Source organism: Sus scrofa, chromosome 12, assembly GCF_000003025.6.
Source record: "Sus scrofa isolate TJ Tabasco breed Duroc chromosome 12, Sscrofa11.1, whole genome shotgun sequence".
In the NCBI taxonomy this organism is placed as follows: domain Eukaryota; kingdom Metazoa; phylum Chordata; class Mammalia; order Artiodactyla; family Suidae; genus Sus; species Sus scrofa.
In genome coordinates this window covers 34,772,592-34,795,891 of record NC_010454.4, presented here as the reverse complement: position 1 = coordinate 34,795,891, position 23,300 = coordinate 34,772,592, and the positions used below count along the sequence as shown (strand labels likewise).

The following is a 23,300-nucleotide window of genomic DNA, read 5'->3' as shown; positions in this document are numbered from 1 at the left end:
CAGTAAAGAGGAACCCAGAGCCGAAGAGCAGCGCAGGGATGCTCTGCATTCCTGGGGATGTTAATTGAACCCTAAGATAGGGGCTGTCTGGAAGGAACCCCAGAACCATCTTTTCATCCCCTCCTTTTCTCTTGCTTTGTACAGTGTCTCATAGTTGAGAGGAAAGGGGGTTGTTGAAAGGATGGAGCAGAGCTGTTAAAAATAGGGCAGGGCACCTTGGGAGGTTTTTCATAGCAGCTACCTCGCTGCTTTTCCTGTCAGATGGTACCTTAGGCAGCCAAGTCCAGAGCAGGATGGGAGGCAGATGAGCTCTGGCCCAGACTTGCTATTTTGGAGACAGGCTAGGTTGACCAACTCATCAGGGTTTGCCCAGGACATTCCTGACTTTAGAATTGGAGGTCCTGTGCCCTGGGAACTCCCTGAGTCCTGAGCAAACGGGGACAGGTGGTCACCATAGGCCAGGTGGTGTGGTGTGTCTCCACGAGAGCCTCTGGACGAACAAGGCAGGGGGCCAATGTCCTACCTCCACCAGGAGACCTGAGCTGATTCCTCCTTCCGCCTATAAAATGAGGGCAGGAAAAGGTGATGCCTTCCTTCTGGGCGTGATGGCAGATCTGAGACCAGATTCCCTTTGTTGTTTTTTTTTTTTTTTGTTCTGCCCAAATAGGGAAGAATGTGCCACATCCATTTTGGACTGTCTAGGGTATTTCCAGAAGCTACTTGTTTCCTTTCCTGGAACCATCTCCAGCATTGCATATTTCTGTCGGAGTAATTTGGTGGTGTTTGAAATGGTGGGTTTTTCAAGTAAGAAGAGAGACAGGGGCCGGAGTGGACTGGCGAGCCTTGGCTTCAGAGGGCAGGATGCATACTTGGATGAGGAAGCAAATCTGTAATGTAGAAGCCATCCTGACAGCTGTTCAGCCAGAGAGAGGCTGTCCCGAGTGACAGAAATGACCGTGTCCCTTCACCCTCCTCTGCTCAGCTGCCTTTGGCCCGGCAGCTGTGAGGGGAGAAGCGAAGACAGCTGCACCTTGGGGGCTGAAGAAAGCCTGGCAGGGGAACAGAATGCAAGGCAGTTCCTGAAGGAAGCGCAGACTCTGACCCTGGAGGTGGGAGGACTGGGTCAGCCTGTCAGTTCCTTGGCGCATCACCACAGGCAGAGTCATCCAGCTCCAGGGGTCTCAGCAGTGGCCATTTTGGGGAATTGGGTTCAGTAAGTTTGAAACCAAGACCTGTAGAGATAGAATGGTGTCTAGCTAGAGAAGCTGACTGCACAGTTGGTGGCAGCATGGTCATTCCACTGTCACTCTGTCCGACTGTCTGTCTATTTACTTATTTTTTTATCTTTTTTTTTTTTTTTTTTTAGGGCTGCACCCACGGCATAGGGAAGTCCCAGGCTAGGAGTCGAATTGGAGCTGTAGCCTATACCACAGCTCGAATCTGGCCTACACCGCAAAGAGGGATGCGAGCCATCTGCAACCTACACCACGGCTCACACCAGTGCCAGATCCTTAACCCACTGAGCGGGGCCAGGGATTGAAGCCGCATCCTCATGGATACTAGTCGGTTTGTTACCGCTGAGCCAAGATGGGAGATCCTTATCTATTAATTTTTACTGAAGCATAGTTGATATTTTTTTCTTTTTAGGGCCGTACTTGTGGCATATGGAAGTTCCCAGGCTAGGCTAGGGGTCGAATTGGAGCTGCAGCCACAGCAGAGCGGGATCCGAGCCATGTCTGTGACCTATGCCAGCTCACAGCAACGCCAAATCCTTACTTAACCCACTGAGTGAGGCCAGGGATCGAAACTGCATCCTCATGGATACTAGTCAGGTTTGTAACCCACTGAGCCACAATGGGAAGTCCCTGACCTATAGTTTATTTATAATGTCATGTTAGTTTGTTATACAGCACAGTGATTCAGTTACACACATATACGTATGTCATATTCAGTTATATATATATATATATTCTTTTTCACATTCTTTTCCCTTACAGGTTGTTACAAAATATTGAGTAGAGTTCCATATGCTATACAGTAGGTCTTTGTTGGCTATCTATTTTATATACAGTGCTGTGTACGTGTTCATTCCAACATCCTAATTTATCCCTCACCCCTTTCCCCCTTGGTAACCATAAGTTTGTTTTCTATGTCTATGTGTCTATTTCTGTTTTGTAAATAAGTTCATTTGTCTCCTTTTTTTTTAGATTCCACATGTAAGTGATATGTTTGTCTTTGTCTGACTTTACTTAGTATTATAATCTCTAGGTCCATCCATGTTGCTGTAAATGGCATTATTTCATTCTTTTTCATGGCTGAGTAATATTCCATTATATATGTCTGTACACACACACCACATCTTTATCTATTCATCTCTCAGTGACATTTAGGTTTCTTCCATATTGTAGCTGTTGCAACTGATGCTGCAATCAACATTGAGGTGCATGTACCTTTTCAAATTACGATTTTGTCTGGATATATGCCCAGGAGTGGGATTGTTGGATCATATAGTAACTCTATTTTTAGTTTTTTAAGGTATATTTCCATACTGTTCTCCATAGTGGCTGTAACACTTTACATTCCCACAAACAGTGTAGGAGGATTTCTTTTTCTCCATCTCTCCAGCATTTATTATTTGCAGACTTTGATGATGGCCCTTCTGATACATGTGAGGTGTCACCTCATTGTGGTTTGAATTGCCTTTCCCTAATTATTAGCAATGTTTAGCATTTTCCACGTGCTTGTTAGCCATCCATATATCTTCTGTGAAGAAATGTCTATTTAGGTTTTCTTTTTTTTATTAAGTTGGGTTTTTTTTTTTTTTATTGAGCTATATTGAGCTATATGAGCTGTTTGTATATTTTGGGAATTAAACCCTTGTTGGTCACATCATTTGCAAATATTTTCTCCCATTCTATAGGTTGTCTTTTCATTTTGTTTATGGTTTCCTTTGCTATGCAAAAAGCTTTTTTTTTTTTTTTTTTTTTTTTTGGCTATTTCTTGGGCCGCTCCCGCGGCATATGGAGGTTCCCAGGCTAGGGGTCTAATCGGAGCTGTAGCCGCCAGCCTACGCCAGAGCCACAGCAACGCGGGATCCGTGCCGCGTCTGCAACCTACACCACATCTCACAGCAACGCCGGATCGTTAACCACTGAGCAAGGGCAGGGACCGAACCCGCAACCTCATGGTTCCTAATCGGATTTGTTAACCACTGCACCACGACGGGAACTCCCAAAAAGCTTTTAAGCTTAATTATGTCCCATTTGTTCATTTTTATTTTTATGTCCATTGCTCTAGGAGATGGATCCAAAAAGATATTGCTGAGATTTATGTCTAAAAGTGTTCTGCCTGTTTTTCTCTTAGAGTTTTAGGTTTTACATTTAGATCTTTAATCCATTTTTGAGTTTATTTTTGTGTATGGTGTGAGAGAATGTTCTAATTTCATTCTTTTACATGTTCATTCTTTTACACGTTCAGTTTTCCCAGAACCGTTTACTGAATAGACTGTATTTTCTTTTTTTGCTTTTTAGGGCCTCACTTGTAGCATATGGAGGTTCCCAGGCTAGGTGTTGATTTGGAGCTGTAACCACCAGCCTGCACCACAGCCACAGCAACATCAGATCTGAGCCGCGCCTGCAACCTATACCACAGCTCACAGCAAAGCCGGATCCTTAACCCACTGAGCAAGGCCAGGGATCGAACCTGTGTCCTCATGGATGCTAGTCGAGTTTGCTAACCACTGAGCCATGAAGGGAACTCCTGTAACTTCTTTTTCATTTCTTTTTTTCTTTTTTTTTTTTTTGTCTTTTTTTTGCTATTTCTTGGGCCGCTCCTGCGGCATATGGAGGTTCCCAGGCTAGGGGTTGAATCGGAGCTGTAGCCACTGGCCTACACCAGAGCCACAGCAACTCGGGATCCGAGCCGCATCTGCAACCTACACCACAGCTCACGGCAACGCCGGATCCTTAACCCACTGAGCAAGGGCAGGGACCGAACCCACAACCTCATGGTTCCTAGTCGGATTCGTTAACCTCTGCGCCACCACGGGAACTCCTCTTTTTCATTTCTAATTTTACTGATTTGGGTCCTCTCCCCTCCCCCACTTTTTTGAGTGTGGCTAAATTTTTATTTATTTATTTATTTTTTAGGGTCACACCCTCGGTATATGGAAGTTTGCAGGCTAAGCATCGAATCTGAGCTGTAGCTGCCAGCCTACACCACAGCCACAGCAGTGCTAAATTCAAGCCATGTCTGTGACCTACACCACAGCCGACAGCAACACTGGATCCTTAACCCACTGAGTGAGGCTGGGAATTACCCACATCCTCATGGATACTAGTCAGGTTCATTAACTGCTGATCCACAATAGGAACTCCTGGCTAAAGGTTTATCTTTTCAAAGAACCAGGTTTTAGTTTACTTGATCTTTCCTATTGTTTTCTTAGTCTCTATTTCATTTATTTCTGCTTTGATCTTTATGATTTCTTCTCCCAACTTTGGGTTTTGTTTATTCTTTCTCTAGTTGCTTTAGGTGTAAGATTAGGTTGTTTATTTGAGATTATTTCCCAAGGTAATTATTATTATTGTTATTATTTCATCTTTTTTAGGGACACACCTGTGGCATGTGGAAGTTTGCAGGCTAGGGGTCGAGTTGGAGTTGTAGCTTCTGGCCTACGCCACAGCTACAGCAGTGCCAGAGCTGAACCATGTCTTCAGCCTATACCACAGCTCACAGCAATGCTGGATCCTTAACCCACTGAGCAAGGCCAGAGATCAAACCCATGTCCTCATGTATACTAGTTGGGTTCATTACCATTGTGCCACCACGGGAACTCCTCCTAAGGTAAACTTAGGTTGCTATAAACTTCCCTTTTAGAACTTTTTTTTTTTTTTTTTGGCTACACTCAGGGCATATAGACATTCCAGAGCCAGGGACTGAACCTGCACCACACAGCAGCCTGAGCCTCAGCAGTGACAATCCTGGATCTTTATTCCACTGAGCCACCAGGGAACGCCTAGAACTGCTTTTGCTGTGTCCCATAGGCTTTGGACCAACATGCTTTCATTTTCATTTGTCTTTTTTTTTTATTTCCTCTTTGGTTTCTTCAGTGATCCATTCATCCAGTGGTTGTTTAGTAGCATATTTTTTTAGCCTCCACATGTTTGTGGATTTTGCAGGGTTTTTTCTTGTAGTTTATTTCATAGTGTTGTGGTTGGAAAGATGTTTGATGTGATTTCAATTTTCTTAAATTTACTAAGGCTTGCTTTGTGGCCCAGGATGTGATCTATCCTGGAGAATGTTCCATGTGTACTTGAAAAGAATGTGTATTCTGTGGCTTTGTATAGAAAACTTTATAAGTATCAGTTAAGTCCATTTGGTCTAATGTGTCATGTATGGCCTATGCTTCCTTATTGGTTTTCTGTCTGGATGATTTTTTCATTGATGTGAGCGGGGTGTTAAAGTCCCCCACTATTATTGTGTTACTGTCAATTTCTCCTTTTATTTCTGTTAACATTTGCCTTCTATATTGAGTGTGTATATCTTTACTTTTTTTCCCTGCATCCACAGTATATGGAAGTTCCCAGGCCAGGGATCAAATCCAAGCCACAGTTGCAGCCTACACCACAGCTGCAGCAATGCTGGATCCTTAACTTACTGTGTTGGGTTGCTGATTGAAACTGTGTTGCCACAGCAACCCAAGCTACCTCAGTCAAATTCTTAACCTACTGTATCACAGCAGGAACTCCTATATTTACAATTTTTATATCTTCTTCTTGGATTGATCATTATGTAGTATCTGCCTTTGTCTCTTATAACAGTCTTTCCAATGTCACTTTAAGGCTTTTCTCCTATCCCTCTACACCCATTACACATGCCTTATTCTTTGGAGGGAAGGCATGTGACATAGTCACAGCTGACAGTTGCTGGTTTGGTGTTGACAGTTTTGGTATTATCTGAGATAATAACTACCATTCATTTTAGTGATTATACCAATGCCAAGTGTGTTGCCTTAGTGAATCTTCATAGATTTCTTCCTACTTCACAGATGAAAACACTGAGGCCCAGAGCTTGCTCATCAAAGCTAGGAGCATTTTGGAAGCATCTTGCCCCAGTGTTCATATGTGGTATATAAATCTTTTTTCTGTAGTCACACATTCCTGGAAGATAGCTTCATAATATTTCATCAGCACCTTTAGATATCAAGAATTGTGAGAGGAGGAGTTCCCGTCACGGCTCAGCAGAAACGAATCTGACTAGCATCTGTGAAGACACAGGTTTGATCCCTCACCTCACTCAGTGGGTTAAGGATCTGGCATTGCTGTGAACTGTAGTGTAGGTCACAGATGTAGTTTGGATCTGGTGTTGCTGTGGCTGTGGTGTAGGTCAGCAGCTAGAGCTCCTGTTCGACCCCCAGCCTGGGAACCTCCATATGCCATGGGTGTGGCCCTAAAAAAGACAGGAAAAAAAAAAGAAAAGGAATTGTGAGAGGAAAGGTTTTAGTGGTGGGTAACATCAGTGTGTGTGCATTTGAACTAAGAGACTGGGAGGTAGGTGTGAGCTGGTAAATGGTCAGAATGAAGGTCATTTTATGGGTCAGCAAAGCCTAGAGCCCAAGGCTTGTCTGTACTCCAGAATCAGAGTGGAAACTGATCAATGAACCCTTTCGGTCAATTCAGATTGATCAGACATCTCCTAGGGGCAGAGGCCAGGTCACCCAGGCAGACATCACATGACATGTGAGCTGAGCTGCAGTGAGTAGAGGTTAAAATAGAAAACATACTCCCTGTCCTTGAGGGGCTTGTGGTTAATTTGGAGAGCAAAGTATACAGATGGGTCACTTGAAAGGACAAACAAAGTGCAGTGCAATGAGTCAGCAAAACTTCTAGCATGGAGGCACTCGGAGGGTAAAGGCCAAGGGGAGAATTTTGACTCAGCATAATGAACACCTTGGTAACTTACCACCCAAAGATTGAAGGACATGTGTTAGGGTCAGTGAGTTTTTGACCACAGGAGATATTCAAGGGAGGGGATCTGTAGGGAGTCAGACACGCCAAGAGTAGTGGTATTAGGTGATGTGTAAGCCCTTCCATCCCTGAGCCTCCTGTGCCCTGCCCTGATGCAGAAAGGATGTTGGACAGGCCCTCTGGCTGGCTTCTATCACCCTGCCTGCTCTGGAACTGTCCCTTGCTGCAGTCATTCAGCAGGTGCCAGGAAACACCATGTTCCCTGACTTGCCACCCACATCTCATGCCTGCCCCAGGAACATGGGACACTGGAGAACAATAAGGGAAGGAGTGGGGCTTCGGGTATTTAGGTTTCTTGCCTCCGCACAGACCTTGCTGGACAGACTGTCTAAGGTTTCCTTGAAAGACACAACCCAGCGATAGCCCTTTGGCTCCACCAGGGCTCTCTGACTATATCATCACTGACTCATCACCTCTCCGGTGGGGGTATTATTAGCTCTTGTCCCACTTAAGGAAGTCTGCTACCGAGAGGCAAAAGTGGCCATGCTAGTCAGGCAGATCTGATTAATCACGAATACTGATTTCCTGTGGTAATCACGCTTTATTCTTGACTTTGAACCTGAGTCCTGGCTTGGCCCAAGTGCATCATCCTTGTTTGACATCTCCGTGCCACACACCCTTCACCTATGGGTAGGCAGAGAGGATCCAGTGGAGGGGGCCAGGAGGCTTTCCATACAGACCATGTCGGCCTGTGAGGGAACTCAGGACAGCAGGCTGGGGCTGTGGCTGCTGAGAAGAGTTTCCAGAAGAGTCACCCTCTGTGCAAGCCAAGTGTCAACGCTCCAGACATTTGGCTTGAATACCCCACTTCAGCAGTGCCCCGGAAATTGGACTCTAGTCAAGGACCCCAGTGCCTGGTGGGATGTTGAATTTCTTTTTTTTTTTTTTTTTTTGTCTTTTTGCTATTTCTTGGGCCGCTCCTGCGGCATATGGAGATTCCAAGGCTGGGGTCCAGTCGGAGCTGTAGCCACTGGACTACTCCAGAGCCACAGCAACGCGGGATCCGAGCCGCGTCTGCAACCTACACCACAGCTCACGGCAACGCCGGATCCTTAACCCACTGAGCAAGGGCAGGGACCGAACCCGCAACCTCATGGTTCCTAGTCGGATTCGTTAACCACTACGCCACGACGGGAACTCCGGATATTGAATTTCTAGAGAGCTTCAAGTACTGAGGGGCACTGAGGCAAGATTGGCCAGGCCACCTGCTGGCTGGAGGTGGAGATAGTGCTCAGTGGTCAGTGACTCACCCAAGGGCTGCTCTGTCTCAGCCCTGCTTCTGACCAAGTGTCAGACTCTACAGAGAGCTGGAGTTGAGGGTAGAATGGTCCCCTCTTTCACTGGGGTGGGGTGGGGAGCAGACAGAAACACAGGGAGAGGAAGAGACTTTCAGGCAGTGAGATAATTGCCGAAGCTGGCATGGGAGCTTATTCCCAGGCCAAGTTCTTTTGGAGACCCTTGAATTCCTGTAGGATTAGCATGTGGCGTTGTGTAGGAAGAGTGGCCCAACGTGTCTTGTATTTTGCCCAGCATGCTCATGCCTCGTGTTGGGCCTGAGACCATCAAGACCCTAAGATATTTGGCTTAGAGATGAGTTCCACAGTCCTTAGCCTCTCTTGGGGCCTCACTTGCTTCAAAGATGGCACCAACATGTCTTAGGAAACACAGTGCTCTCTGGAGCCTGGGCAGCAGGTGCCACAGCAGAGCTGTGACTGCAAGTGCAGCTGAGGATGAGCTAGCTGAGAGACATCTATGTCCACACTTGGACATCAGCCTGAAGTGGAGGAAGAGGGATTTTTGTTTGTTTGTTTGTTTCGTCTTTTTGCCTTTTCTAGGGCCGCTTCCCGCGGCATATGTAAGTTCCCAGGCTAGGGGTCTAATTAGAGCTGTAGCCGCCGGCCTACACCACAGCCAAGGCAACATGGGATCCGAGCCGCGTCTGCAACCTACACCACAGCTCACAGCAACGCCAGATCCTTAACCCACTGAGCGAGGCCAGGGATCGAACCTGCAACCTCATGGTTTCTAGTCGGATTCGTTAACCACTGCGCCACAAGGGGAACCCCGAGGAGGGATGTTATGACTGTGGAAAACAAGGCTTTGTGATGGGGCCTGTCTTCCTTGCTGTAGACTTTCTCCCCTGGGCCCAGCACCCCCAGGCCAGGCCTCACAGACTGATGATAGAAGAACCCGAGAGGTATTCTTATGTGTGTGTACATGGATACAAGTGGCTGCAGCTAGTTCCCAAGAGTAGGGCTTTGTTGTAGCCTTCTGACATTTGGGTCTGATGGCGGCAAGTCCTGCTGTTTGTGCAGACTCCCAATAGCCACTGGTTTCTCTCTAAAGAAACTCCTTTATGTCTTTGTTTTCCTGAATATTGTGTCAGATCTCCTGATCTAACCTGGGCCTTTTTCAAGAAACTCCTATATCTTCAGGGGTCGCTTCTCATAGGAATCAAGCTGCTGATCCCTAGCACAGTTTAATCCCTCATTTTCAGGTATGGAGGCAGGCCCAGAGAGGTGAAGTGAGGACACCCAGCTAGATGTTTTCCTCATCTTATAAGCTCATGAATGCCCCTGATTTCTTTAAGCAGTGATATTCTTCTGTCCTCTAGCCCATCAGTGCCAGATATTCAATAACATCGCCAATAGCAGCCCCATATTTTCTGAGCCTTATCTCACCTGCTGTACCCAGGCCCCCTCCTTCTGCTGAGTTTTGATGGGTCCCAACCAAGACTATTGGGTCATTAGATCAGACTGAAATACAGTAGGCAGGCCTCTGGCACTTCTACCAACAGAGGGGGCATGCCTGTTGCCTCGGTTTTGTCCAAAGCATATTCAAGCCAGTCAGTCTGGGCTGGGAGAAGACTCTTGGAAGTTAGTGTGGAGTATGCTTCTGGAAATTTCCACTGAAGCTTGACCAGCTCAGACCTGTATTAGCTCAGGAAATCCCCACCCGCTAAGTACGTACTTCCTTCGAGCTGCTGCTGACCTTTATGAGCCACTAATGCCTCTAAAGCCGCTGGAGCATCTGTCTCCACAGCATCTCACCTGCTTGCCCAGCATGGCCTCTCCTGAGGCCCTTCCACCTTCCACAGCCCAGGCCAGGCTCCACTGCACGGGAAAGGCCATTCAGCCTCTCCCCTTCCATTCTTCCAGCAGATGATCCCAGGATAATTTATGCAGCAAATCCGCGTTCCTCTTCCATCTAGGGTCCTGCAGGAAGGGAGCTTCCTCTCTCGGTTCTTCACCACCTGGGTGGAGGTGGAGATTGTCGTTCCATTTTAGGAGGTGAATAGACAATCGGTAACTTGGACATCAGCGGGGTTCAGTTCCTGCAAACCTTGTAGACTCTCCCTGGCAACTTCAACCCGTGGGGCAAAATCTCTCCTTCCAAAGGCTTCTCCCGGGGTTGCCAGGTGGGCCCTTCTTTTTTTGGGGGTGGGGGGGGACTGACTCAAGCCTCCAAGGTGCTGCGCTGCCGGTTCAGGCCACTCTTTAGGGTTTGAGTAGGGAAGAGCCAGGTGACGGACCCAGCCCCGTCCCGAGCGCCTCTTGGCAACCGTGCCGCGGGGGGTGGAGAGCCGCAAGGCCCACCTTCAGGCCGGCCGACCCCTGCTCGGCCTGAGCCTGTGCCCAGCTCCGCGGAGATGCAGGCCCCGCCCCGCCCCGCCCCTGCCGCCGGGCCCCGCCCCCGGCCGGTCCGCTCTCCCGGCGGCGGGCGGGGGCAGGCGGTGTGGCGAGGTCTGCACGCAGGTCCCGCAGCGGGTCGCTCGGGCGCTGTCCAGGCGGAGCCGGCCCGGCCCGGGCTGCAGCCATGGTAAGGCCGGCGGGCGCGGGGCTGAGCCGGGCGCGCGGGGCCCGCAGTTCCCGGGCGGCTTCGCCTAGACCCGCGGCGCCGCAGCCCTGGCTGTGCGGGGCGGGAGGCGCTGTCGCCCGCCGCAAGCACAGGCTGTCGCTGTTGGCGGTCGGCGCTGCGTCGCTGCTTCCAAGTTTCTGCTTCTGATCTGAGCGGACCCAGAGTGGGCTCCCGCTCCCCGGGTGCTGCCCGCGTTCTTGGATGAAGGGGTGGGTCCATGCTGGGTGGGGAGGAGGCGCCGGCCGGGACGCGCGCAGGTTGGGCTGGGGAGGACGCGTCAGGCAGGAGAGGAGGTGAGGGTCCCCGCCCTTGCCAGGGCCAGCTGTTACGTGAATGACCCTTCCTCACCCACCTACCCTGGGCTTAGGGACCAGCGCCAACTTCCTTTAGAAAACATACACAGAAGGCCCACAAACAACTGCTTGTCTCCCCAAGAAGAATGATGAGATGCTTGGGCCCACCTTTCCATAGCCTGGCCAGGGGCCACTCCTAGGCCCTTCCCACAGCACCCTCTGCCCAGGGACCTCTGACAGAGGGAAGCCCAACCACCAAACTACCCGATGGGATCAACTATCTCCCTCTGCCTCTGAGACAAGAACCATGGGGAATCTTCCTGCTGCATCCTACACCCCCCTCCCCCAAAACCAGGTTCCCTCTGCAGTGACGGAGGGTGGAGGGAACTCATTCCTGCCACCTGCCTGTGATGGGAGGAGAAACAATAACCCCAGCCAACCTCCCTGGAGACCCCCAGGTAGGAAGTTTCAATGTTTGGCTGTGAGGGTGCCAGCTCTTTTCCTGCCATCATTGCCAGAGCCTGCCACAAACACATTATGCTGGGTGTCAGGGCCTCTGGGTCCTATGCCAGTTTCTCCTCCCAGTCTGGAAGCCCCCCTGGCCTTTGCCCTCTGTACTGGGAGACATAGGCTTCTTACAGCAGGAGCAGACCCATGACTAGCTGTGGGGCAGGATCTTGGCTGTGGGCAGCCCCCAGAAGGGAACTCCATGGGCCCTGTTGAATCAGAAGCTTCCAGTTTTGCATAGACCAACCTTCTGGGCTCTTCTCTCTCAAGCTGTGTCCAGGCTGAGGCCCAAGTCTTGGCCAGGAAGTCTTGGTGACACTGTGACCATTCCCAAAGGGGGGTTCCTGGGAGAGGCCAAGTGGTGCCTGCCTTTATCCCTGTCCCCATCCTTCTCCCCACTGAGGATGGACGGACTAATTGTCCCAGGGATGGAAGCCTGGGGGAGCCCTGATTATTCCTAGTGCCAAGTGTCCTTGGTAAGGGGCCAAGAGGGGCTTTTTCTGCCACACACTAAGTTCGGTTCAGCTGAGGTCTTGGTGCTCTCGGCTTGGCTGAGGCCACCCTGTTCCTTTGTAATAAAAGACACCCTCTCACCACCAGAGTCCTCAGTCTCGGGCCCCTGTCCTGAAGCCAGCTCAGTACTTAGGCTGAAGGCAGCCCAGTCCTTAGGCTAACTGGCTCCTGCAGACTCCTCTATATGAAAGGGGATCAGGGACCCAGCCACTTCAGAGATCAGTGGGGAGATCTCCCCAGTCCAGGAGCCCCAGGGGATTCTAATTGGCATGCAAAAGGAAGACGGGCCCCTGTTAATAACCATCCTGTGACTTGAAATGTACCTTCTTTCCCCAGGTTCAAAGCAGCTTAGATTTTTGTCATCTGGGAGCACTTTTTTCCCCAGTCTTCCTGGGAGGCAAGGAAGGGCCATTCACAATTGAATATTAAGGCCCTGGAATTAAGATACTGTCCAAAATCACCAAGGGTGTTTCTAGCCAAACCAGAAACACTGGCCTCCTGACTCCTAGTCAAGTGCTGTATCTGCACACTGCCAGTCAAGTCCCTCCATTTGACTCTTGCCTAATTGGCAACTTTGAAGTCTCTGGGATGCCAGCCTCTCATTGACCTGAACTTATATCCTTAGAGACCAAGTGTTAGCAGCTCCCCTGTTGACCCTCTGGAAGTGATGGGGTGATGGAAGTGATACAGGTTCCCATGAGTCAGAGGTCAAGTGTCTGAGGATGGGAGGAGTCATTGTAGCAAAGGCCTCTCTATGGCTGGGGCTCTCTGCAGGGAAATCTAGGGGCAAATTTCGGAAGGCAGTGGGGTTCTGTGCTGGGAGAACACAAAGTGACACTGGGGAGAAAAGTGGGGCTATTGCTGTGAGAACATATACCCAGGGGATGATAGGACACCCCACCTTGCTTTAGCACTGCTTGAATTAAGGTGAAAGGGAGAGATGGGGATCCTTTGGGAATGGTGTCTCCCCGGTGGCTGGCCCATGTAATGATGGACCAGTCACCTTGGGGACAAGGTCTCAACCCTCTGACAAGGCCTTGGTGTCCTTGGGGGTTAACAGGAGAGGCCAAGCGGGTTGAGAGCCTGTGCTGCAGATAGACTTGGGAGGCTGGTGCTTTGCCCACCGGGGTAGCCGCGGGCAGGCGTCATGGGGCAGCCAATCAGAGGAGGAGGGGACTGCGGAGAAAACCAGTGCTCCCGCTGCAGCTGAGCTGTCCTTGCAGGGTGGGAGCCAAGGGAAGGGGGGAGGAAGGGGTGGGGAAGGACATTCCACAGGCTTTTTTGGCCCCTGACAGAGACAGGAGGGGGGTCAACACGAAAGGGAACGGAGCAAGTCAGGACGCCGGATTACAAGAGCATCCAGACCAGGCTGTTTCTGTGTGTAAGGAACTTTGCCTAAGAGATAAAATTAGACTAAAGCTTGCTGACAGGGAGTCTGAAGCGTGGGACATGGACCGTTCACTGGGATGGCAAGGCAGTTCTGTCCCCGAGGACAGGACTGAAGCTGGGGTAAGGTGCTCCTCTGGGAGGTGGGTGGCCCTGCCCTGTCTTCCCACTGCATTGGCTGGGATTGGGGCTCAAAGTCAGAAAATGATTTGGTCACTGGCGGAGCTGGGAGGGGCAGGGAAGGACAGACAAGAGGTGAGGACCTGGTGTCCTGACTCCTTGTCTAGAGCCCCTGTGGGCCCCTCCATCTGGCCGGCAGGCAGAGTGGTGCTGCGTTCCTGGCGGCTCTGCTGGAAGATGGTGGGGACTGGGGGTCTCCATCGGTGCCTTCCCTTCTCCCTGCCCTGTTGCCCCTCTGCCCAGTAGCCCTGGGGAAACCAGGTGGAGCCCAGTCCTCTCTCTCCCACCCTCAGCCTGACCCCCAGACAACTGCTGGGTCACTGTGGAGTTGTGCAGAGGGGCGGGATTTCCTGGAATTCCCCAGACTCTTTAGCTGCCAGAAAACAAGAACTGCTGCCCACCCCACTCCCCACCCCCAGCCCTGTCTCTTCCCTATTGCCATATAATTAATCATCCAAGCTGGGACACTTTTGACAGCGAAAAGGGGGCAATTTTGCTGGGATAACAGACATAAACTGGGATGTATGGTCACCCCACTGGACCCCACAGATATCGGGGATGAGAAAAGCCAGTTTCAGGGCTGTCTCTTCTGGCCACTTGGCCCCTATATCCTGGTTCCAGCTTCAGCTAAAGGGCCCCTTGTCCTGTCCAGGCAAGCCTTGGAGACTATGGCTATGAGCAGGTGTGGGGACTCGAAAGGCGCGACAGCCTGGAAGTAGCTCTAAGTGGGTCTTCCCTCCAGCCCGCCCATCTCAGTCCTTGCCCTCTGCCTCCACCGGGCAGGGCGCATGCCTGCATCCCTCAGCTCTTCCCTCTGTCAGAGGAGGACCTGCAGAAAGTCTGTGGCCATCTTATCTCCCCTCACCCTGGCTGGGACTCCACTCGGGTCTGGGGGAGCCCCCACTGGCTGGGCCAGTCTCCAGGGGGTGAGTCAGCCTGTGAAGCCGGCCCTTGTCCATTGTCTTGGGGTGGCACGTGGGTATTGTGAGGCAGAGCTGAGCCCAGCACCACCAGGCACTCCACAAACGGGGGCTGGCCTCCAAAGGAGAGAGAGAGAGGAAGCTTTAGGGCTTAGAGCTGAGGGGCCAGAGGAGGGGGACATGGCCTCCCTTGCTGGAGATGAGGTGGAACAGGTCTCCCCAGAGGAGCAAGCCACTCCCTGCCTATCACCCGTGTGGTTCACAGTTCAGGCCAGACCCCCTCCTGTGCTGCCTGATAAAGCCTAGCTCTAGGCACAGGGGGGCAAGGGCAGCCAGGGGTGGGGGGTGGGGGTACTTCTGTACACCCCTCACAGTGGGGGCTCTCAGCAGTGTCCTCCTCTCCTTGCTCGCCTGGTCCTTCCCCACTCTTCTTCACCCCCAACTCAGCACCCACTGGCAGTTTTACCCTTCTCATCACAGCTCAGCCTGGGGTGTGTCTTTAGGGTCTGGAATAAGGGGAGGGGGGTCAGGTCAGCTCTACTGGGCTCTGGGCAGTGAGCCCTGGGAGGCGAGCACATATGGTAGAATCTGCACCACCTCCCAGAGCTCAGTGACCCGAAGTGACAGGAGGCGGGGAGCCCCCTGCTGGCCCTTGATTTACCTGGGGCTGGCAGCTGCCTTCTCCCCCGCTCCTTCCTTCCTGCCCCTGCCCCATTCTGTCACTGCACTCTCCTCGAGTTCTGAGCCAGTCTCTTCACAGCTCTGCTGCTTCTCTCTGCACCCCCTCAGCCTGATTTCCTGGCTTTTGGGGTCACCCCCAGTTCTGGCTTGGAAGGGCAGCCTCAACAAGCACCCCTTGAGAGGGTGCACTGGGACTGGAGCTGCTCAGTTCCTAAGAGCAGTTGCTAGGGCGCTGGGGGCTGCCCTGGGCCGCTCCTGGCCCACTGGGGCCTTTCCTGGTGTCTTGGACCCTGGGATGGGGAGGCATGCGGGGGAGAGATGGTGGGCGCTTCTCCTGGCTTGGCTGCTGGTCTCGTTGCCTTCTAACCACAGGTGCTTTCCTCTCTCTCCCTCTCGCCTTCTCCTGCCTTCCTTCTCCTCCTCTTCCCCTCCGGCCAACCTGCCCCCCTTCATCACCCATCCCCCACCCCTCAGATCAAGCGCTTTCTGGAGGACTCGGATAACCCAGAACTGAACAAGTTCGTGAAGGATTTCCCAGGAAGCGAGAGCTACCACCAACCAGAGGCCAAGACCTGGGTGTCCAGGCCCCAAATCCTGGAGCCAAGGCCCCAGGCCTCGGACCTCTGCCAGGATGACCTGGAGTTCAGACCCCCTTCATGGCCCCAGCCCTCTGACAGCCAGCAGTTCTTCTCTGCCTCAGCCCCCCTCAGCCCCTCAGCCCGGCCCCGCAGCCCGTGGGGAAAGCTCGATCCCTATGACTCCTCTGAGGTAGAGCCCCCCCACTCTGCCCCGCCCTGCCTTTGCCTTTCACCGGGCTGGTGCAGGAAGACCCAGGGAGGGAGCAGAGAGAGCTCGAGTGTGTGTCTGCACGTGTGTGTATGCATGTGCCCACATGTGTGCATGCTGAGTTGGAGCCTCTCTCTGTGCGGTTGGCACCCCCCCTCCCCTCTGCTGTTGGCCCCTAGGTGCACTGGAAACTGGTGGTATCAGCAGGGACAGGAGCCCAGCTGGTGGCCCCAGAGGGGGCCTCGAAGGAGTCTGGCACTGTGCCTTTAGGGCTGGGCAAAGACCTGGGAGGCAAGAGGTGGGGAGAAGGCTGGTGTTGGGTCCTGGGCTAATTCCTGCCTCTACCCTGATGTTGTTCTGCCTTCCCGTCCACCAGGATGACAAGGAGTATGTGGGCTTTGCGACCCTCCCCAATCAAGTCCACCGAAAGTCCGTGAAGAAAGGCTTTGACTTTACCCTCATGGTGGCAGGTAGAGCAGTAGCAGGGCAGGGCTGGGCAGCAGGTGTTTCAGGCAGGGATTGTTTCCATGTGGGGAGGGCTTGTGGGCAGGGAAGGAGAGAGCAGCAGGTGGCTGTGCCTTTTTGCAAAACCGCCTGGAGCCACGGGTGACCAAAAGTATGTATAACGTTGGCAGGGAGGGGGTGGTGACGGGGTAAAGAACACTTGTCAGTTTTCTAGTATTTTCTAGTATTGCCTTTTTCTGTGTGACCCTGGGCAGTCTTTTATCCTCTCTGGGCCTCATTCAAATGAGAAGGCTGGACAAGCTCTTCTCTCTGTTTTCTCCCAGCTCTGTTGTGGTTTGGTTATTCTCTTCCCAATTATGTAAGCAACTAGCCCTCCCCCGCCGCCATGCACACCTTGGTCCAGTGGGATTGCCTCTTGGTTATAGATCTGATTTGGTGCCTCTGTCCTCTCTCTCCTGTCAGGAGAGTCTGGCCTGGGGAAATCCACTCTCATCAACAGCCTCTTCCTCACTGATCTATACCGGGACCGGAAACTCCTGAGTGCTGAAGGTGAGGAAAAGAGAGGAGCATGAAGACAGGCGAGCAGAGCTGACTTGGGAACTCACTCCAGAGTCTGGGGGCTGGAGCCTTCCCCAGCATGCAGGAAACCATGGCTTCCTAGGGAGACTGACAGCATCTCTCCGTAGGCCTGCCTAGCCTGGCAGCCCACCAGCCAGCTCCCTAAAGATTTGGGTGCTGAAGCAGGGCAGGGACCAGAATCCTGCTCTCTGAGTGAGTCTCTGACCCCCAAAGGATTCCAGGAATCCAAGAAAAGAGCTGGGAGCAGAGAAGAGGCTGGGGCCAGAGCCAACAGCCACCGGCATTTCCTGTGTTGGGAAATGTGCTCCTCGTTGGTTCCCAGAGAACAGGCCCCCAGGCAGCCTGGGGGCGGGGAGGGGGCAGTGTGGGTGAGACAGTCCGGGTAGCAGAGCTGGCTGCAGTGGGCGGTGTGTCCTGGCTGGGCAGGTCCTTGCCCCTTCCCTGGCCTCAGTTTTGTCCTTCTCCAGAACGGATCATGCAAACGGTGGAGATCACTAAGCATGCAGTGGACATAGAGGAGAAGGGCGTGAAGCTGCGGCTCACCATTGTGGACACACCAGGTTTTGGGGATGCCGTTAACAACACAGAGTGGTATGTCTGACCAAGCCCAGCCCCTGTCCCTACCCCCCACCCATCCCGTAGACGCACACAGGGGCACGGACACATCCACTGTCAGGAAGAAGGGGTTTGCGACCTCGAACGTGCCACTGCCGCTTATGGACAGCTGCTCCTCTGTAAAGGGAGAGGGAGAGGATTGGAGGAGATGCTCTCTAGTGTTCCTTTAACTCTGACCTATAATTCCAGAAGGGGGATGGGGACACAGATAGGAAGGAGAAACCTCACAAAAGTAAACACAGGCGTTCCTGTTGTGGCTCAGTGGTAATGAACCCCACTAGGATCCATGAGGATGAGGGTTTGATCCCTGGTCTCACTCACTGGGTTAAGGATCCAGTGTTGCCGAGAGCTGTGGTGTAGGTCGCAGACGCGGCTTGGATCTGGCGTTGCTGTGGCTGTGGCGTAGGCTGGCAGCTGTAGTGCCAATGTGACACCCAGCCTAGCCTGGGAACTTCTGTATGCCCTGGGTGCAGCCCTAAAAAGCAAAAAGAAAAAAAAAAAAAAAGAAAAATACAGCAAACATATGTGAAAACATATATGGAGTTCCTGTCGTGGCGCAGTGGTTAATGAATCCGACTAGGAACCATGAGGTTGCAGGTTCGGTCCCTGGCCTTGCTCAGTGGGTTAACGATCTGGCGTTGCCATGAGCTGGGGTGTAGGTTGCAGACGCGGCTCAGATCCCGCGTTGCTGTGGCTCTGGCGTAGGCTGGCGGCTACAGCTCCAATTCGACCCCTAGCCTGGGAACCTCCATATGCCACGGGAGCGGCCCAAAGAAATAGCAAAAAGACAAAAAAAACCAAAAAACAAAACAAAACAAAAAAACAACCAAAAAACATATAGCACAGGGCGTGATGTTTAGTAAGTGCTCAATAATTGTCACCCTCCCTCCTTCGTTCCTTTCACCAGCAATATTTTAGGTGCTATTGCAAGTTATTAAAGGAGTGAGAATGCATGGGGGGTGGTGAAGGGCAGAAGAGGCAAAGGGAAAGCACAGATGGAAGTTTGTTTGTTCCAGGCATCCTGGAAGCAACCTGCTTGTAGAAAAGGTAGCTTTGCCACCTGCTGCCCAAGCATCCCTTTTTTTCGGGAATCAGAAGGATGCTTAGATGGTGGTCAGACCTGAGTGAGTAGATGAAGACACAAATGGATGTAAAGACTAGAGAAAAGGTGGCGCCTTTGATGAGGAAGTTAGGCAGGGTGGTGCTAAGGGTCCTAGACTGAGAGTTCAGATCTTGGTTCGGTATTTAGTAACCCCCTGATCTTGAGCAAATGACCACGGTCCCATTTCTTCAACTGAAAAATTCTGGCCTTACCACCTCACCCAGTTGATCTGAAAATCAACCCAGAAAGATGCATGTGAATGTGTGCTGAAAACTGTAAAGTGGGATTCCCATTGTGGCTCAGCAGGTTAAGAATCTGACCAGTATCCATGAAGATGCAGGTTCTGGCCTTGCTCAGTGGGTTAAAGGATCTGGTGTGGCTGTGGCTGTGGCGTAGGCTGGCAGCTGCAGCTCCAGTTCAACCCCTAGCCTGGGAACCTCCACATGCCGTGGTCATGGCCTTAAAAAGCCAAAAACAAACAAACAAACAAACAAACAAAAACAAAAAACCAAAAAACCTGTAAAGGGCAGAGCTCTCTTGTGTTGTAGCTGGTTAAGGATCCAGAATTGTCACTGCAGTGGCTCAGGTGGCTGCTGTAGTGCAGGTTTGATCCCTGGCCTAGGAACTTCCATATGCTGTAGACGTGGCCAAAAAAACAAACAAACAAACAAACAAAAAAAACCTCCTGAAACTGTAAAGGGCTGCGTACATTACACCCATGAACTTTTTTTTTTTTTTTTGCTTTTTTAGGGCCACACTCATGGCATATGGAAGTTCCCAGGCTAGGGGTCAAATCAGAGCTGCAGCTGCTGGCCTACACCACAACCACAGCAACGTAGGATCTGAGCCGTATCTGTGACCTACACCGCAGCTCACGGCAATGGCGGATCCTTCACCCACTGAGCCAGGCCAGGGATCAAACCTGCATCCTTATGGATACTAGTAAGGTTCATGACCGCTGAGCCGCAATGGGAACTCCTACACTCATGAACTTTGAGATGATATTTGCAAGACGAGTGCAAAATAAAAGTGTGGGACCCTTGTTCAAAATGATTAAGAATTTCAAGATGGTCACAGCAGAGAATAAACCGGGTGTGGTGGGGCCCCTGTGTGACTTCACGGGTCCCACGCGCTGTACTGGACGATGGCCTCACAGACTGGTCATACCCTTACAGACCTTTCTGTGCTCTGCACGCCCCTAACATGCTTTACCATTACAACATGTGACTTGTGGCTCAGCACACTGCTTCATCTTCAACTGCATGATCTAACCCTTGAGGGGAAATCTGTTTCTTACATTCTTGCCACAGTCCTGTACTGTGGTCTCCATAAATATTCCTGCTGGATTGAGGTGGCCTCCGTGTCATCATCACCTTTCCTGATCTAGGACTATGTCTCAGCAAGCTGGGCTTGCCCTGAAACTTGAGCCCTGACCAGCCCCTGGTTCCTGCTTTAGCAAGTATCATGCCCTCCTTGAATCAATCTACTTACCTGCTCTTACCTCCTGTAATAGTAATGCTTTCACTTGCCTGGCACCTCACGGTTTGCAGTGCACCTCCACATGTACTCATTTAGTAAACCAGCAGGAACTTACTATTATTATTGTTATTATTTTTTGCTTTTTAGGGCCGCACCGGCAGCATATGGAAGTTCCCAGGCTAGGGCTTGAATTGGAGCTACAGCTGCTGGCCTACACCACAGCCACAGCAACTTGGGATTCGAGCTGTGTCTGAGACCTACACCACAGCTCATGGCAACGCTGGATCCTTAACCCACTGGGCGAGGTCAGGGATTAAACCCGTGTCCTCGTGGATACTAGTCGGGTTTATTACCACTGAGCCACAAAGGGAACTCCTATATTGTGTATATATAAACTCTGTGTGTGGTGAAGGGAAGGGGGAGCAGTGTCCATTGGAGTGGTCACAGGAGCCGTTGTGGAAGAGATGGTTCTTGGATATGGCTCTGAAGGATGGAGTGGGTTGGGAGAGGTGGAGGAGAGGATGGAACCACCCAAACAAAGGCTCTGAGGCTGAACTTTGAACCTGCCCTGGCCTCCCGTTGGTGTTTCCCTGCTGGCACCTGGCTGGTCTCAATGCTTTGTTTGGTCACCTGGGCTCTCTCCCTCTCATCAGACTAGTATTTGATGACCCCCTGCCTGTGTGCTCAGTCTGATTTTCTATGAGGATGCATGTCCCAGCCAGGTACCTCCCTGAAGATGTAGTAAAGCAAGTCCGGGAATAGCCAAGGCTTGAAAAGACTGCTCAGGGTGTGGGCTCCTCTGCAATCCTAGAGCTCACTAGGCAGCCCCCACTCCCACAGTTTTTCTGCTTGTCTGTCCCTGCCCCAGCTGGAAGCCTGTGGCAGAATACATCGACCAGCAGTTTGAGCAGTATTTCCGAGATGAAAGTGGCCTGAACCGCAAGAACATCCAAGACAACAGGGTGCACTGCTGCCTGTACTTCATCTCGCCCTTCGGCCACGGGTATGGTCCGAGCCTGAGGCTCCTGACACCACCGGGTGCTGCCAAGGGAACAGGCCAAGAGCACCAGGGGCAGGGCTGCCACTAGCAGGTGGTCACAGATTCCTGTTCCCCAGGCTCCGGCCACTGGATGTTGAATTTATGAAGGCCCTGCATCAGCGGGTCAACATCGTGCCTATCTTGGCAAAGGCGGACACACTGACACCTCCTGAAGTGGAGCGCAAGAAACGCAAAGTGAGGGAAGCTGGTGGGGGAGGGGAGCAGGTGGGCTTCTGGAACGGACGGGGTCCCCAGAACTGTGGGCCCCCTCATGTGTTTGCCAGATCCGGGAGGAGATTGAGCACTTTGGAATCAAGGTCTACCAGTTCCCAGACTGTGACTCTGATGAGGATGAGGACTTCAAATTACAGGACCAAGCCCTAAAGGTGGGGCCACCCCCAGGCCATCCCTTTCCCAGCTTGTTTCTTCTGGGCAGAAGAGGGAAGTAGAATTCTCTAAAGGGTAGGCTATTGGGGTGGAAGCGGATCCTGGCTTCCTAGAATGAAGCAGAGACGATGAAGATACAGGTGGAAGAGAACGGGTGAGAATGGGAGGTGTTGACAGGCACCACTAACTTCTTCCAGGAAAGCATCCCATTTGCCGTCATTGGCAGCAACACCGTGGTAGAGGCCAGAGGGCGGCGAGTTCGAGGCCGGCTCTACCCCTGGGGCATCGTGGAAGGTAAAGCACTGAGCTTGTGACCAGGTGTCTCCTTGCCCTCAGTGGTTCACCCCACCCATGCCCCTGGCTGACCCCAGCCTTGCTATACAGTGGAAAATCCAGGGCACTGCGACTTTGTGAAGCTGAGGACAATGCTGGTGCGTACTCACATGCAGGACCTGAAGGATGTGACACGGGAGACACATTATGAGAACTACCGGGCACAGTGCATCCAGAGCATGACCCGCCTGGTGGTGAAAGAACGGAATCGCAAGTATGGCCAGAGGCCAGGACAGAGTTGGCAAGGGTGGGGTCCCGAGGGCAGCCTTGGGTGAGACCAAGCCCTTCCTTTGTTCTTCTATAAGCTCTGGGCGCAATTCAAACAGGTGCTGGGGTCCCCCTCGCCTTACCAACCCCCCATTTTCCCTTTCCCTCAGCAAACTGACCCGAGAGAGTGGTACCGACTTCCCCATCCCTGCTGTTCCACCAGGGACAGATCCAGAAACGGAGAGGCTGATCCGAGAGAAAGATGAGGAGGTGAGAGTAGTATGAGGTGGTAGGGCTGGCCAGCCCGAGAGGACCCCTGCTTAAGCATAAACCTCAGTGTCTCTTGGTTTGGGGACAGGATGATCCCTGGCCCTGGTATATATCTGGATCCTGGATTGGTGGATTAGTGGTTCCACCCTGGGACTTCATTATACTCAGGGCCACCAAGGCCCTGGCTCAAGGGATTAGAGGTTTCAGGCACTTTCCTAACATGATAGGACTCTCTGAAAGGTCCCATTTTGATGCATGTGCCTGTTCCAGCTGCGGCGGATGCAGGAGATGCTGCACAAAATCCAAAGACAGATGAAGGAGACCCATTAGCTGGCTTTCAGCCTTGAATATTTAAATCACCGCCTCTTCCTCCTGCTATGCCGGCCCCTCCCAGCACCAGCTCTACTCAGGCCTCTGCAGCTACTGCCACTTGACCTTACATCCCTGCTGCCTCCCCAGAGACTCAGAAGAAATAAAGTTTAACAAATCTATAGGTGGCTTCTGGTGTTTCTGTCGATATCTTTCCATCTCCTGGAGACCAAGAAGATCCTAGGACCCGTTTTGAAAGACTGCCAGAGGAGGGTGCTGGTTTTGGCCTTTACTAGCCAAGGGAGGGTGGGGAGAACCTTCCCCTCCAGAGGCAGGGTTTAGTCACCACCATCTTCCTGATCATAT

General features: G+C 51.9%; 1 protein-coding gene across 5 annotated transcripts; it reads left to right on the top strand.

Annotated features, from left to right (window-relative positions):
• Positions 10,716–23,116, top strand: SEPT4 (septin 4). Of its 5 annotated transcripts, none has more exons than XM_003358117.4 (12): positions 10,723–10,844; positions 15,838–16,131; positions 16,526–16,619; positions 17,077–17,163; positions 17,661–17,784; positions 21,258–21,392; positions 21,506–21,623; positions 21,713–21,814; positions 22,013–22,109; positions 22,200–22,362; positions 22,526–22,625; positions 22,896–23,116. In XM_003358117.4, exons 1-12 carry the CDS (start codon positions 10,842–10,844, stop codon positions 22,953–22,955), a joined length of 1,377 nt encoding a protein of 458 aa, XP_003358165.1. In that variant the 5' UTR covers positions 10,723–10,841; the 3' UTR covers positions 22,956–23,116. The 5 variants fall into 5 exon arrangements, with proteins under 5 accessions (XP_005669039.1, XP_003358165.1, XP_020922936.1 ...); XM_021067277.1 differs by having other exon boundaries at positions 10,733–10,844; positions 15,838–15,881; XM_003131649.5 differs by lacking the exon at positions 10,723–10,844 and adding an exon at positions 11,125–13,705.